This window comes from Xyrauchen texanus, chromosome 10 (assembly GCF_025860055.1).
Source record: "Xyrauchen texanus isolate HMW12.3.18 chromosome 10, RBS_HiC_50CHRs, whole genome shotgun sequence".
Taxonomy (NCBI): Eukaryota; Metazoa; Chordata; class Actinopteri; order Cypriniformes; family Catostomidae; genus Xyrauchen; species Xyrauchen texanus.
Genome location: NC_068285.1, coordinates 9,084,303 through 9,101,184, shown reverse-complemented (window position 1 = coordinate 9,101,184; position 16,882 = coordinate 9,084,303). Strand labels below are relative to the sequence as shown.

Genomic DNA, 16,882 nt, shown 5'->3' with positions numbered 1-16,882 from the left:
CCAAAGAGCCCATAGATTATTAATTAATTAATAACATTCACATAACTGCATTTATTTTAAACAACTGAAAATATTTTATATGTTGACTATACGACATGAAGACATACTGTAAACTAAAACATTTACCATCTGCACAAATCTGCTGAAGCTACTGTATCCCACACCTTTTCCTTTGCTAATAAATCCTTCTATAATAAATGCTGAGGGTTGAACAGCAATTTGTAATTCTCAACCTCCACAATCAGTCGGTCACGTCCATTATGTGGACATACAAATCTGAATGAGGTCAATTGTTGCTTTAATGAAAACTTCAGTTATGTGCATTTGTTTGTTTATCAGTGAACTTGGTCATGATCTGTTAATGTAGTAAAGCTCACACATCCCTATAGCCTACATAAACAGACAAAAGCAATGCAGTTTACTTATTCATTCTTTTTTTAGTTCATTTGTGTTTGTTTGTGTTCAGATTGTAGATTGTACAGTATTGCAGGTTCTACTTAATTTTCAGTTCCTTTTTGGTGATTTTCTAAAATCTCCTGATTATTTTTGACTCAACACCAAAACTATCCGCTCACTGCCGCATCTTGGATGTGTCATTTCTGCCTTATTTAACAATATAAATGTAGAAAACTTTTTTATATTTCCAATTTTATAAATATCTTTTGTTAATTTATAACATTGAACTTTGTATTATATTGCCCTGGAGTAGGCCTATGTTTTAAAAATCGAGTTACTGCAGCTGTGATGAGACTTCTAACAGCTGCTGAGTGAGTGACAGAAAAGTTTCTCTATTTCTCTCTTATCACTGCTTTTATCCGGCACTATATATTTTTATCTTCCTTTGAAAGGTCATGAAATTGTATTCTTTGATATTTATTTTGCTGTTGGAGCAAACAGGTTAGCAAAAATTACATTTGTTGTGGTCTCCCATTCACCACCATTCAAGTTTAACTATGATTCTAGAAAAAGATACAAAGATGCCTCCCTTCCAGATGTGCTGAACGACGTCTACGCTTGGTTTGAGGCGCAGAACGGCGTGGTGGCGAGGAAGACCACCCCTCCTCCCAATGACCAGGTGCTCTGTCTTACCACGCCTGATGTGTGGAAAACTCTATGTAGAGTCAACCCACGGAAGGCTGCTGGACCAGACAATATTCCTGGCAGAGTGCTCAGAGGATGTGCAGACCAGCTAGCAGATGTTCTTACCGACATCTTCAACATCTCTCTGAGCAGCGCCGTCATTCCAACGTGCTTCAAGGCCACCATCATCGTCCCCATGCCAAAGAAGTCTTCAGTGTCCAGCCTCAATGACTACCGTCCCGTCGCACTCACACCCATCAAGTGCTTTGAGAGGCTTGTCATGAGGCACATTAAGACCCAGCTGCCCCCCACAATAGACCCACTGAAGTTTGCATATCATCCAAACCGTTCAACAGACGACGCCATCGCTACCACCCTCCATCGGGCCCTCACCCACCTAGATAAAAAGGACTCATACGTTCAAATGCTGTTCTTAGACTTCAGCTCAGCATTCAACACAATAATTCCTCAGCACCTGATTGGAACGCTGAACCTGCTGGGCCTGGACACCTCCCTCTGCAACTGGATCCTGGACTTCCTGACTGGGAGACCTCAGTCAGTCCGGATCGGGAACAGCATCTCCACCACCACCACACTGAGCACTGGGGCCCCCTCAGGGCTGTGTGTTCAGTCCACTGCCGTTCACTCTGCTGACTCACGACTGTGCATTGCAGCAAGAACGACGAGTCAGCATACAGAGAGGAGGTGCAGCGTCTAACGGACTGGTGTAGAGCCAACAACCTGTCCCTGAATGTCGACAAAATAAAAGAGATGGTTGTTGACTTTAGGAGAGCACAGAGTGACCGTTCTCCACTGAACATCGACGGCTCCTCTGTGGAGATCGTGAAGAGCACCAAATTCCTTGGTGTTCACCATCGGAGAAACTCACCTGGTCCCTCAACACCAGCTCTATTACCGACAAAGCCCAGCAGCGTCGCTACTTTCTTCGAAGTCTGAGGAAAGCAAATCTCCCACCCCCCATCCTCACTATATTCTATAGAGGGACTATTGAGAGCATCCTGAGCAGCTGCATCACTACCTGGTTTGGGACTTGCACCGTTTCGGACCGCAAAGCCCTGCAGAGGATAGTGAGGACAGCTGAGAAAATCATCGGGGTCTCTCTTCCCTCTAACAAAGACATTTACACCAAACACTGCATCTGCAAAGCAACCAGTATTGTGGACGACCCCACACACCCCTCACACAAACTCTTCTCCCTCCTGCCATCTGGCAAGAGGTACCGAAGCATTCAGGCCCTCACGGCCAGATTGTGTAACAGCTTCTTCCCTCAAGCCATCAGACTCCTCAATACTCAGAGACTGGTCTGACACACACACACACCTGAACACCATCCAACTTTTGCACATGTCCAGAGTTGATTAGTCCTTTTTGCACTATTCATTACAAATGTGTACTGGTCGGCGTTGCACTGTCTCTTAATGTGTCTATTTTCCTATTCCTTTTAGTAATTTATTGTACTGTCCCGTACTGTTTTGCACACATTTGCACGTGCACTTTATATAGGCATTTTATTTAGTCTGTGTAGTCTCATGTGGTTCTGTGTTTGTCCTATGTTGTTTTATGTAGCACCATATTCCTGGAGGAACGTTGTCTCGTTTTGCTGTGTACTGTACTAACTGTATATGGTCGAACGACAATAAAAACCACTTGACTTGATACATTTACCTAAGAAAAAACATATAAGATATTTAGACTTTCAGAGAATTTATCTTGAATGTATAAGTGTATTTCACCTTTACTGCACTGGCAGAAGTTTAAACAAGTGAAAGAAATACACTTATATACAAAATACACTGATAATCAAGATACATTCTCTGAAATCTTATGTTGCTTCTCAGGTAAATTAATCTAGTTTTAAGAATCTATAGAGATTTTTAAATGCAAAACAAAACACTTGATAACAAGATTTATTTACTGAATTAAACTTAAAGGAATATTATGGGTTCAATTTAAGTTAAGCTCAGTGTCTGTTGCATTGTGATGATTACCACACAAATGTAGTTTTAAAAGTATACAAGACATAAAGTATATGAGTGTAAACATGAATTTAGTGTTACTTCTGTGTAAAGTTATAGCCAATTTTACAACTTTTTTACGACGGCAATAAAAAATTACGATATTAAAAAAACTTTACGCATCAAATAATACACAAGCTTCAACAGAAGAATTCCTTTAAGGGCTTTTATGAAGTTATAAGCTTCACATTTCTGGATTTAAACCATCCAAAAATTGCCCCCCCATTCATTTCCATTGTAAGTGCCTCACTATAACTGTGATTTTTGTGTTTGTTTGTGTGTTTTTGTGTTTGTTTGTTTTTTTTGTTTTTTAAGAAAAAGAGGGACAAGTCAAAATAAATTTTTGTGCTAATCAACATAATGCTACAAATGCTGTTGAGTGAGCTTAATATTAGAAGAATATTATAAAGGGATAGTTCATCCAAAAAATGAAAATTCTCTCATCATTTACTCATCCTCATGCCATCCCAGATGTGTATGACGTTCTTTCTTCTGAAGAACACAAATGAAGATTTTTAGAAGAATATTTCAGCTCTGTAGGTCCTTACAATGCAAGTGAATGGTGATCAGACCTTTGAAGATCTAAAAAGCACATAAAGTCAGAATAAACTCTACTCCAGTGGATTAATTAATATATTCTGAAGCGTAACACTAGGCGTGATTAAAACTGTTTAACTGTATAATTTCACTTATACTCAGCTCGCTCATGAGGGTCGAATACACAAAGACTGTGTGAGTTGGATAGTTCAAGAACTGACACATGAAATATGTCAAATACGGAAGCGCTGTGTTATTTACAACAGAGAAGGAATGTTATACAGAGGCTGAACTGGTTTCGCTGCAGATTTGTTTTGTATCTGTTTCTTCTTTTAAATGGTGCTTGTGTGTGCTGATCCTCAACATACTGAAAAACATTAGATTATCATCACAAGAGGAAAGGCTAACTTTTTACAGATTCACTATCAATGATCCTGAGCTGCTCGCTCAAAATATTGAGGGTGTGCAGTGAAATTCTTTTACCCTGCCAATTTCAGACCAGCCGAGAGAGGGTGAGAAAATGATGAGAGAATTTTCATTTACCATTCACTTGGACTGGCCATTGGGTACAATGGGTGGGCTGGTCAAAATGCTCAAGGGGGATCTTACCCCCACCCCACCAAATCTCTGTTGAACTGATGTGTGTGTTGTGAACTGAGAGAGTGAAGAGTGTGTCATTGTTCTCTGCAGGTTGAGTTGTTGTCGTGTCACAGATGAAGGTCGTGCTGCTCTGACTTCAGCTCTGATATCAAACCCCTCACATCTGAAAGAACTGTATCTGTCTGGGAATAAACTAAGAGATTCAGGAGTGAAGCTGCTCTCTGATCTAAAAGATGATCCACATTATAAACTGGAGACACTGATGTGAGTAGTGATAATTCATATAATCATATTTGAATTGATCTCCTAAATTGTGTCTTTTACATATGAATTTTTGCCTATGTACTATACCTGTATTTAACTGTATTTAATATCAGTTTGATTCATTGATCTGTGAATATATAATTGATATTTTCAGCTCGTTCAGTGTCTCTGTGTATGTGATAAACAGATTTTAATTGTTTTCTATTGATTACTATTAAGCAGTTGTTATGGAGATGTTTTTTTAGATTTTAAAGTAAAAAAATCCTTTAAGTTGTTCTGAAATAGATAATGCAGTGATGTCCATACAGCACATTTGACTTTGCCTTTGTGTGTTTTAGGATTTAGATGGATGTCTCTTTGAGAACTGATTGTGAACAGAAATGATTGTGAAGAAAACAGAGACGTCACAGTCAACAGAATCAACAGAGACAAACTGACCTGACACACTGATGTGTGTAACTTATATAATTATTCAGAACACCTGCTGAAGTGACAGTGAAACAATGAAACCTTTTGTTTCTTCCTCAAGTGTCTTTTATGGGTCAATGACAAATAAAGATGTCTAAATTATAAAATGGGAAATCTTTTAAAACTCCAGTTTTAAACACATGTATCAAAGTCATCTATATATTCATATTGGTTTTGAATAATTTTTTGTGTTTTATACCAACATTTCAAACTTTGAATGAGAATTGTTTTCTAGTTTACAATCTCCGAACAGTTACACCACTTAAACATTTTTTACTTAAAGAAAAATCTAAATTACTTTGAATTCTGAAAAGTAAAATGTTCATCATGAAGAGATGTGTTCAATTATTTTGTTTGTGAAACACATTTTAATGTATCTTTGAGTAACTTGATAGAACCAGAAACAAAAAATGACGTTTCTTGATTCAAGTCAACAATCTGAAGTAATTTCTTGATGTCTGTAATCTTTTTTTTGTGATTTAACATTTTTATTGATTCATCTATTAAACAAAGAAAAACATATACAAACAGAATCAATGTTTAACCCCCACTATTACCCCCTCCCAATCCCAACCCCCAACAAAAACCCAGTGGTCACATGTTTATAGACACACACACAATATATATTTATATATATATAAAATTATAATAATCACACACATGATCCACTACACCTCTCTCTTCACTGTCCCTCCCCGACAGATATTTGCCTCATTTTCCCACAAACAAGTATAAATTACCCAGTCTTCTGGATGACCCCTCTTCAAAAGCTGCCACCCTCCAAACACCACTCCTGAAATGGGGGTGCTCCAGATGACTTCCCACCCCTTAAAATCTGTCTTATAACACTAGTTAGGACCCAGTTTTGATGTGCTTATTCTCCATATTGATAACTGTCCCATTACCTAAAATAGTCTGGGGCATAATAAAATGAGTGCCCAAAACCTCACACATAAAACTCTGAACCTTCAAACAAAATTCTTGGAACTTAACACACAAAAGACATGGGTTGTGTCTCCATCTTCTGATTGACATCGCCAGCAGGTGGGTGTGTCTTTAAGACCAAGCCTACACAATCTAGATGGGGTCCAATACAATCTATGTAAAATCTTGAATTGCACAAGATGCACCCTTGCATCTCTAGATACAGACTTGATGTTTTTTAGAATCCTAGCCCACATTCCCTCCTCCAATACCAAGTTAAAATCTTTCTCTTGATAGAAGTTGAAGCTCCGTCCCCCAGATACTGAATTTGCAAGGAGTAATTCACTTATGCCTCATGACCTTTGTTGGAGTCGGATCATTCACCACTGACCACATGATATTAATTAGCTGCCTAATGTTATCAGAAGAGCTGCAGCCCCAAATGAACCCCACCTGATCTATAAGTATAAGTGATGTCATAACTTAATCGGTTAACCAGAAGTTTTGAAAATATTTTAACGTCTAGCTGAATCAGAGAAATTGGACAGTTACTCTTACACTTGCTTGGATCTTTGTCCTTTTTATGTATCAGACTGATCCGGGCATGTGTCATGGTTGGCGGAAGCTTTCCATTCTTTAATGATTCCATATAAACTTCTATCAAAAGTGGAGCCAGTTCTGTAGCATAAGATCTAAAAAAATTCAGCGGCAAATCCATCTGGCCCCGGAGCCTTGCCTATGGTCAAGGCCTTAATTACCTCGCCAAGCTCCTCCAAGGTTATCTCAGAATCAAGAGAATTGTTTTGCTCAGTTATCAGTTTAGGGAGTTCTAATATCTTCTAATATGACGAAGATGTGAAACTATAAAGATCAAGATAGAATTCTTTAAAAGCATTATTAATATCAAAGGGTGGGGTAAAAATTTCACCACCAGCAGATTTCACTGAGGGAACGGTAGAAAAAGGCCTAACTACTTTATATATCTATCCAAAATGTTCCCTGCTTTGTCCCCTGAATCAAAGTATGACTGTCTTGCCCTGAAAATTCCAAAACGCTACCTTTCGCAACAAAATAGTATTATATCTATATTTCAGTCGGGTCAATTCTCTGAGGCTATTACATAACATTTAGCAGGTGCTTTTATTGAAACCAACTTATAAATGAGTAACATACTAGCAAGCAATTTCTCTTACAAAAGTCAACAATTTCTGCACTGCAAGTTTTAAAGTGACTGGAGAATACACTGTTGCCATGGAGACAGTGTGCATGATATGATTTGGTTAAAACACATCATGACCCACTTTAAATAAAAAGGAATATTCCTTCAACACTCGAGTGGAGATTTTGAATTATCACTTAATTGAAACAATCTAGACAAATAACCAGACACCTTTACAGAAACACAGTTCTGCATCATTTAAGTGACACATACAGTTCAGCACTTATAAACAAAAGACTAATATGGTTTCCAAAATGAAGGCATTTTTAATGTATAAAATGAACACAAGTCGGAATCACAACGTATTTTCTAAAGGAAGAACAAACAAAAATGTTGTACAATGTGAAAAAAATTGGTAGCCTATGTTAAATGTCCTTAGACTTTCCTTCCTGTGATGGGAAGAAGAAATATATTTGATTCATAGTGCAGAAATGTTTATTTTAAAGGCTGAAATACACTGGGGACTCTTATTTTGAAATGTTTCACTTCACTGCCTCCAGCAGCTCATTCAAACAGATGACTTAATGAACGTGCAAACTGCTCTGCAACAGTGCATTTGCTTAATTAAATCGTATTCTTTTGAAGTTTGATTATTACATTAGGTTATATCACGATTCCTGTCTTTCCGCCCCCAAATTTAAGACCTCTATAAATTATAATTAAGACATTTGTTGTATCATTTAAGTTATTTAAGACTTTTTATGACCTTACATTTTGGAAAACTGAATTTAAGACATTTTAAGGATCCGCGAGAACCGTTAGAAAGTACAGAATGGCTGACGAATCGACAGCATTTACCTGTAAGAGCCATAATTTGAATAATTAAAACGGAACACCAAAAAAAAATTTCAGTAGATATTTAAATTAGTTTGTTTATGTTTATGTTATCGAAGTCAAGCACTTCCCGCTGTTTATTGTAAAATGGTTTGCTCCGTTTTTGTATTGGTCTGTCTTAATGCCTTTAAGATTGGCATATACTGTATGATTGGCACGTTTTCTAAAGAATGTAAGAAAGACGGAGCAACACAGTTTTTGACCGGAGTTTATCGAAGTTTATTTTTGTTCCTGTTAATTGTGCAAGAATTTTCAGTAAATGATTGAAACTTGAATGAAGACCCGAGTCAATTCTTTGCTCATGAAGAAGCGAGACAGTAGGATTATTGCTACTACATCAAAAGTCAAAAACTGCTCACGAAGAACGCCGATGGAACCTCGCGGCAGAACGCCGGTCGGATTAAAAGTACTGTGACTGTTGCTGTTTTAAACAGCTGGAACGTCACATGAAGTGGAACATTATTCAGACAGATTAATCGAGAAGATTTCTCTCACAGGGAGCTTTCTTCACATTGCAAGTCTTTTCACAAGTGGCATATGTGAATATTTAGAAGATGAGAATCGATTACAGAAGTTTAAGATAACTGTGATCGTTTGTGTGAAGATCGGCTTTCTAATTGTATAGAATGGTGGATGATTCTGTATATGTGAATGTACCCGGTAATGGCCGCAAGAGGGCGCCAAAGCCTACAGCAAAGGCTGCTGAAGAGAAAATGAATCGACTAAAAAATGAAAGACAAGGGAAATTGGCAAAGTTAACACGTAAAATGAATGAGATTGACAGATCAATGCAAGATGAAAAAGACGTGATTACTATTGAAAGAGAGCTAAATGTCCTTTGTCAGATATTATGTCAGTTTGAAGAGTCGAATGCTGAAATGTTACTCATGTTGTCTGACGAAGATGGGAAAGAAGATCAGATTAACTGGTTTCAACCCAAGATTGAACGTTTCCAGCAGTTTATAAATGATGTGAAAAATGGATTTCAACGACAAGTAAAGGAAATGAGTCTGATGAGCATGAACTCCAGGTAGATGATGATGACGACGGGGTTAATCCAAGTGATAGTGTGTCAGAAGTGATTGCTCGTCAGGAAAGAAGGAAAAGTGGATCTGTGACAAGTAGTTCTGTGGCACAATCTTCAACTAGTTCTGCTCGTGTAAAGGCAGAGGCTAAGCGTGCAGCACTTTTAGCCCGGGCATCTGCATTAAGAAAGAGGCAAGAATTAGAGGCTGAAGAGTTGAGAGTGAAGGCCAAAAGAGAACAGTTTGAACTGGATACAGAAATTGCTGCATCAAATGCTGAACTCCAAGTGTTAAAAGAGTACGAAGAAGGTCAAGATGGCATGAATAATTATTACAAGTCACAGACATTGTCACAAGCTGGCATTTCATTCAAAGACAGAAAGGAACATCAGATTAGGCCAATATCTAATCCTAGTAGAAAGCCTGAGCCTACATTAAGCACCCAAAATCAAAGGTCTACCCAGAGACCATCCCAACAAAATACAAATAGTGTTGATTCTCGACAGTCAATTGATGATGGTAGATATCTGTTCAAAGTAATGCAACGGCAAAACGAAATAACTGAATTGTTGGTCAAGCAGCAGAGCTTCTCCCAATTACCTCAAAGAGATGTGCCAATGTTTTCTGGAGATCCTCTTGCCTACATTTCTTTCATAAGAGCCTTTGTGCATGTAATTGAGAACAAGACTAATAGCTCACAATACAGGCTATATTATCTTGAACAGTTCACGAGTGGGGAACCACAGGCACTTGTTCGTGGTTGTGAACATATGAGTCCTACTACGGGATACAAAGAGGCTAAACGTCTCCTTCAGCAGCATTATGGCAATGAACTGAAGATAGCTACAGCTTACCTTGAAAAGGCTCTGAAATGGCCGCAGATCAAAGCAGAGGACAGTAAGGGAATGAAGACCTATGCTTTATTCCTTATTGGATGTAGAAATTCCATGGCTGATGTTGAATTCATGGATGAGATGAATAACCCAACAAATATGAGAACAGTCATTTCAAAACTTCCTTTCAGATTCAGGGAACGCTGGAGAAGCACAGCCTTTGATATCCAGCAACGAAATGGAAGAAGAGCCATATTTACAGATTTAGTAAATTTTATTGACTTGAATGCTCAAGTTTTGAATGACCCGCTCTTTGGAGATATCCAGGATGTTAAAGTAGAGAGAAAGGGAAAGTTCAGTTCTCCAGATGGGAAGAGCTTAAAGAAGGGTGGCTTCAAAGGTAGTATTTTCGCCACAAACATCTCACCGGCTGACAAGGACAAAGCAGAATATTCGCAACGAATGAAACGGAACACCGAGATATCAGATTCTACAATCCAAAGATCTTGTTTGTTCTGTAACAAGGAACACACACTGGATTCCTGTGTTAAGCTTAAAGGGCAGGAATACAAGGAAAGAATTCAGTTTCTCAGAAGTAAAGGTTTGTGCTTTGGCTGTCTAACACAAGGACATATGAGTAAAGATTGTAAGAAGAGAATGACATGTCCAGATTGCTCACTAAATCATCCAGGTGTCCTACATATTATCAAACGAGAAGATAGCCAAGGTGAAAGGTCTGAAGACCATGACTTTGCAGTTTCAAATGCTCTTCTCTCTCTGAGTAAGGAAACTTGTGGATACACCGGGGCTGGTGATGGTGAATGCATCCTCTCCATTATTCCTGTAAAGGTTAAATCAAAGAAGAGTGAAAGATCAATAGAGACATATGCTTTCCTGGACCCAGGAAGCACAACCACCTTTTGTACAGAAGACCTCATGCATCGACTAAACATGCAGGGCAAGAAGACTGATTTCCTGCTTTGTACTCTGGGTCAACAAAGAAAGATGCAAGGATACTTGCTGTCTGACTTAGAGGTGTGTGGTTTAGAAGAGAATACTTACATCGATCTACCCAATGTCTTGACTCAGCGCCACTTGCCTGTAAAGGAAGGAAACATTCCCAAACAAAAAGATATTGAGAAATGGCCTTACCTGCATGAAGTTCGTCTTCCACACATTGAAGCTGCAGTGGGGCTACTAATTGGAGTGAATGCTCATAAGGCCATGGAACCATGGAAGGTGATAAACAGCAGATCCGATGGGCCTTATGCAGTGAAGACGGTTCTTGGCTGGATAGTGAATGGACCAAAGGAAGAAAGTATTAAGACAAGAAAATCTGGTATACACAGCTATACATTGAATCGTATTTCTGTGGAGAAGATTGAAGATTTGCTGGTGAAGCAGTTCAATTTTGATTTTCCGGAAAGTCGTTATGAGGATAAGTCTGAAATGTCTCAAGAAGACCGACAGTTCATGATGTCTGTGACCAAGTCCACTCGGCTTCTGAATGGTCACTACTGCATGCAATTGCCTCTGAAGAACGACAAGATCAAGATGCCAAATAACCGAGATGTAGCCGAACAGCGGCTCAATAGCCTTCGAAAAAGACTCAAAAGGCATTCTGAGTTCCATGAGGATTACACTGGATTTATGAACAACATCATTGAGAAGGGATATGCTGAGAAGGTACCTGATGAAGAGTTGCACCTTGATGATGGAAGGGTGTGGTACATTCCCCACCATGGGGTTTATCATCAGAAGAAGAAAATCCGTGTTGTCTTTGATTGTAATGCATCTTATCATGGATTTTCTTTGAATGATCAGCTACTTCAGGGGGCCAACCTCACCAACACTCTTATCGGAGTCTTGATCAGATTCCGTGAGGAACCGATTGCAATGATGGCTGACATTGAATCTATGTTTTATCAGGTTCATGTACCGAGTGAGCATGCAAACTTCCTGAGGTTCCTTTGGTGGCCGCAGGGAAACCTGGATCAAGATGAAGTGGAGTTCAGGATGTGTGTACACCTGTTTGGTGCAACCTCTTCACCAAGTTGTTCTTGTTACGCTCTTCAAAGAACAGCAGAAGATGGAATCAACAACACTACTCCAGAAGCAACTCAGACACTTTTGAAGAATTTTTATGTAGATGATTGCCTTAAATCAGTGGCAACTGAAGAACAAGCTATCACTCTTGCAAGAGATATCAGAACGCTTTGTAAACGAGGTGGGTTCCATTTGACAAAGTGGACTAGCAATAGCAGAGCTGTACTTTTGTCCATACCTGAAGAAGAACGAGCCACTGACGTGAAAGACCTCGATCTGGATAGTGAGTTACTTCCCATGGAAAGAGCAGTGGGAATTTGCTGGTGTACAGAGAAAGACACGTTTCATTTTAAGATTGAAGTGCAAAACAAACCAATCACCAGAAGAGGTATATTATCAGTTGTTTGCTCTGTTTACGATCCCCTTGGGTTCCTAGCACCATTTGTGCTACCAGCAAAACTCATTCTGAGGGACATGTGTAGAGGAAAAGTAGGATGGGATGAGGAAATCATAGAGAAAAATGCTGAAAGATGGCTGTCTTGGCTGGAAGATTTGCAGAAGCTCTCGAACTTCAGTGTGAGTAGATGTATCAAACCTGCAGGGTTTGGGCATGTCAAGACCTTTCAATTGCACCACTTTGCAGATGCTAGTGAGAACGGATATGGGACTGTCACATACCTGTTGTTGACAAATGACCACGATCAAAAGAGCTGCAAATTTATGATGGGAATGTCCAGAGTAGCACCACTCAAGCAGGTTACTATTCCAAGAATGGAGTTGACTGCAGCCACCATCGCAGTCAAAATGGATAGAATGTTGAGACAGGAGCTTCAAGTTGATCTCGAAGTGTCTAACTTTTGGACTGACAGCACCACGGTCCTGAAATATATTGAGAATGACTCCATGAGATTTAAGACCTTTGTTGCAAACCGAATCTCATTAATTAGGGAGGCTTCTAAACCTTCTCAATGGAAATATGTAAGCTCTACAGAAAATCCTGCGGACCAAGCTTCGAGAGGTCTAAACGCTGACAATTTGATCAGAAGCAAAAATCGGATCAAAGGACCTAGTTTCCTGCTGAAGCCGCAATGTGAGTGGCCGGTTCAACCAGAGCGTTCGGTGTCATTTGCGGATGATGACCGAGAGCTCAAAAGGGTTTCCACTGCCAATGCAATATGCATTCAAAACAGTAAGGAAGATCTGGAACGTCTGGTTTGTTATTATTCAAGCTGGCATCGACTAAAAAAGGCTATAGCACATTTAACACAGCTCAAAGAAATCCTTTTGGATTTAAGTCGCAAGAGGAAGGAGATTCAAATGAAGATCAGTTAAACTGAAAAGGATCCCAATATACAAAACACTTTAGTACAGAAGGCAATGGCTGCCTACAAGGGAAGTTTTCAAAAAAGAACACCTACCATGGAGGATATGGTGAAAGCTGAGCTGGATCTAATTCGTTACAGCCAGAAACAAAAATTTCCAGAAGAAATAAAAATGTTGCAACAAGGAAAGGTCCATGTCAGGAAAGCTGCATATTCCGATTGGATCCTCACCTTGAGGATGGGGTGTTAAGAGTTGGAGGAAGATTAAGCAGATCGGCGATGCCTGAAGAATCAAAGCATCCCATCATTTTGCATAAAGACCTCCATATATGCTCTCTAATTCTTCAACATATGCACCAAAATGTTGGTCATTTAGGACGAAACCATGTTCTTGCTAAGCTACGACAGAAATACTGGCTTCCTAAGGCAAATTCTGCAGTTAGAAGAACAATTCATGTTTGTCTTGTCTGCAGACGATTACATGCAAAGACTGGTGTACAAAAGATGGCAGATTTGCCAGAAGATAGGCTGTTGCCAGACAAACCACCATTCACTAATACTGGAGTCGATTATTTCGGACCATTTGAGGTGAGAAGAGGACGCTCTATGGTCAAGAGATATGGTGTGCTTTTTACCTGCCTCACCATTAGAGCCATTCATTTAGAAGTTGCACCTTCCCTGGACACGGATGGGTGTGTCAACGCTATACGCCGATTCATTAGCAGAAGAGGTCATATTTTAGTAATCCGTTCGGATAATGGAACAAATTTCACAGGAGCTGAAAAGGAGTTGCGTGAAGCATTGCAGAACTTGAATCAGTCAACAATTGAAGAAGAGATGTTAAAAAGAGAAATTCAGTGGATATTTAACACTCCTGGCGCATCTCACCATGGCGGTGTCTGGGAACGTCAGATTCGCACTGTGAGAAAGGTTCTGAATTCTGTACTAAAACAGCAAGCTTTGGACGATGATGGCTTACATACCCTATTGTGTGAGGTGGAATCAATCATCAATGATATACCCATTACCAAAACTTCTGATGACCTTAACGACCTCGAAGCCTTGACCCCTAACCATCTGTTGTTGATGAGGAAACAAACAGCCTTACCTCCAGGTGTGTTCAAAAAAGAGGATGTCTATGCAAGACGTAGATGGAAGCAAGTTCAATACCTGGTGGATCTTTTCTGGCATCGGTGGATGCTGGAATACTTGCCTCTCCTGCAGGAACGTCAGCGATGGTCCAGGCTGAAAAGAAACTTTGAGACTGGAGACATAGTTCTGATTGTGGATTCTAATGCACCTAGGAATTCATGATAGGTCGTATCATCAAGACAATGCCAGATTCTAAGGGAAATGTTCGCAGTGTGTGTGTTAAGACGAAAAGTAGCACACTGAATCGACCCATCTCTAAGATATGTCTTCTACAAGAAGCTGTCTGACTGTTTATTGAATTGAGGTTCAAGTTTTGACTCCAAGACTCTAAAGGTTTATGGCTCTAGATAATTAAGTTTGGTAATTGATATAGTTTGTCTGCCTATACAATTAAGGGCTGGGGATGTAAGAGCCATAATTTGAATAATTAAAACGGAACACCAAAAAACATTTCAGTAGATATTTAAATTAGTTTATGTTTATGTTATCGAAGTCAAGCACTTCCCGCTGTTTATTGTAAAATGGTTTGCTCCGTTTTTGTATTGGTCTGTCTTAATGCCTTTAAGATTGGCATATACTGTATGATTGGCACGTTTTCTAAAGAATGTAAGAAAGACGGAGCAACACAGTTTTTGACCGGAGTCTATCGAAGTTTATTTTTGTTCCTGTTAATTGTGCAAGAATTTTCAGTAAATGATTGAAACTTGAATGAAGACCCGAGTCAATTCTTTGCTCATGAAGAAGCGAGACAGTAACGAAGGATTATTGCTACTACAGTACCTAGCAGTGGCGGCTTGTCAATAGAGGGCGCTGGGGCGCCGCCCCCATCAAAATTACAGAAGTATACATGAATACAAAAATGATATAAAAATGAAATAAAAATAAAAAAATAAATAGTTTACTCATACGATGTGCAGGCTGGTAGTAAGAGCCTCAGCATTTAATAAAAACGGTCTTTAATCGGTTAACTATTTTCTATGTTTTTCAATATGTTTCATGCGAGGGACGCCGGACAAATGGATGTCTATCGGAGTCCTTAAATTTTCGGGCAGCATGTGACCTGAAGCTGGTCTCTAATTGGTTTCTTAAAGATTCTCCTCCGGGCGCAGGTCGCTGCGTCCCTGGCGAATCAGAATTGGATACATGTTATTTTATCCAATCTGATTGGTTCTCGTCACCTGTCATTCAACTTTACGCTCTTGGCCACTACTGCGAGTGCGCATGCGACTCCGCCAAAACTTCGCTAGGCTGATCACTTTCGCAGAGATGATGGCAGCAGTTAAACCAAACTCTGTCATTGATTTACAAAAAAACCCTTTCACAAGGCGTTCGCTGAAAAAAAAAAAAGGAAACTCTCTCCATTCCATTGGTGAGCAAAGCAGTGGTTCTCGGCCAATAAAGAGGCGCTGGGCGCTCAGATCAGAAGAGCGTGAAAGGATTGCAGCAGAGGTGAGTTTGTTATAGAAATGAGTCAAAATACCATTTTACATTATTGTTGTGCTGCAGAGATGTCCTGCCCACATATCATATTCTACAGACTCAAGAAATTTTTTTTTGTTTGGTATAAATCCTTACAAAAATCATAATTTTAATATTATACAACAGCATCCCAAAAATAATAAATTGGCAACATAAAAATAAATGATCAAATGAAATTTGAAGCCACCAAAAACTACTGTCTTGTATGGGACAAAAACTCAAATGGCTCTATTTTTATTTTGAAAGTCATTGCAACTGTGACAACTAGTGGCCTACTCCAGGTTACTACCTTACATTTACATTATATATATATTTAATTATCTCTAAAGGGAGCAGCCTATAGTTTGTATGTGAATGGTCTGATGCTGTGTAATGGTAATTGCTGTTATTAGAGTTCTGCTCTTTGTCTGTTGCAGAGTAACCACTCTCAAACACAATCATACAAATGCAAACCTACTCAAGCTGATATACAACCCAGTCCGCTTATGCATCAAACCCTTGCTAGTTCAGTCAAGGCTCATCTAATGAAGGACTTCCCTACATGTTCCTCCTGTAATTGTGCTCAACCTCCTCCACATCTCATCATTCCCCCCAGTCCTAGCATGCTCATCTGCAACCATTCCAAAGGCTTATACTAAACTAAGGAATCCCATTGCCCTGGATACTGCAAAGGGCCCTGTTGACTCTAATCCTCAAACCCTCTAGAGTTCATTGTGGTCCTCAAGCGAATATCACTTATTAAGCAGACACTGGTTAATGTTGATGTAAAGGCTGAATTCTCCCTCTGATGTTGATACATACGTACTTGTGACAATAAATAACAATAAGTTGATTCTCTCTCTGTGGTGTTCTGACCGACACACCTGGTTCACTGCTATTCAAAACTAGCCCTACAGCATCTTAAGTAGCCCTTCGCTACAACCATGATAACGGCAATTACGAGCCTCTCTTCTTTGACTTGACCTTGGGTTCAATGTCAACCAGCAGTGTGTCCAGAGGAAGACTGTCAGGCAGGATGTAATAGCGGATGTTGTTGCCACGGATACTGAGGGACTCAAGCTGA

The 16,882-nt window shown here is 39.5% G+C and overlaps 1 protein-coding gene across 2 annotated transcripts in view; it reads left to right on the top strand.

Moving 5' to 3' along the window:
- LOC127650391 (NACHT, LRR and PYD domains-containing protein 12-like) overlaps positions 1–16,882 on the top strand; it is a 195,884-nt gene that overhangs the window by 23,622 nt on the left and 155,380 nt on the right. The window contains exons 11-12 of one of the 2 annotated variants that reach the window (XM_052135806.1): positions 4,344–4,517; positions 4,856–5,432. The exons of the other annotated variant lie outside the window; for it this stretch is intronic. Coding sequence (XP_051991766.1) covers positions 4,344–4,517; positions 4,856–4,862 — 181 coding nt within the window. The 3' untranslated portion in view covers positions 4,863–5,432. Of the gene's footprint in view, positions 1–4,343; positions 4,518–4,855; positions 5,433–16,882 lie in introns of those variants that run through there. 2 annotated transcript variants of the gene reach the window in all.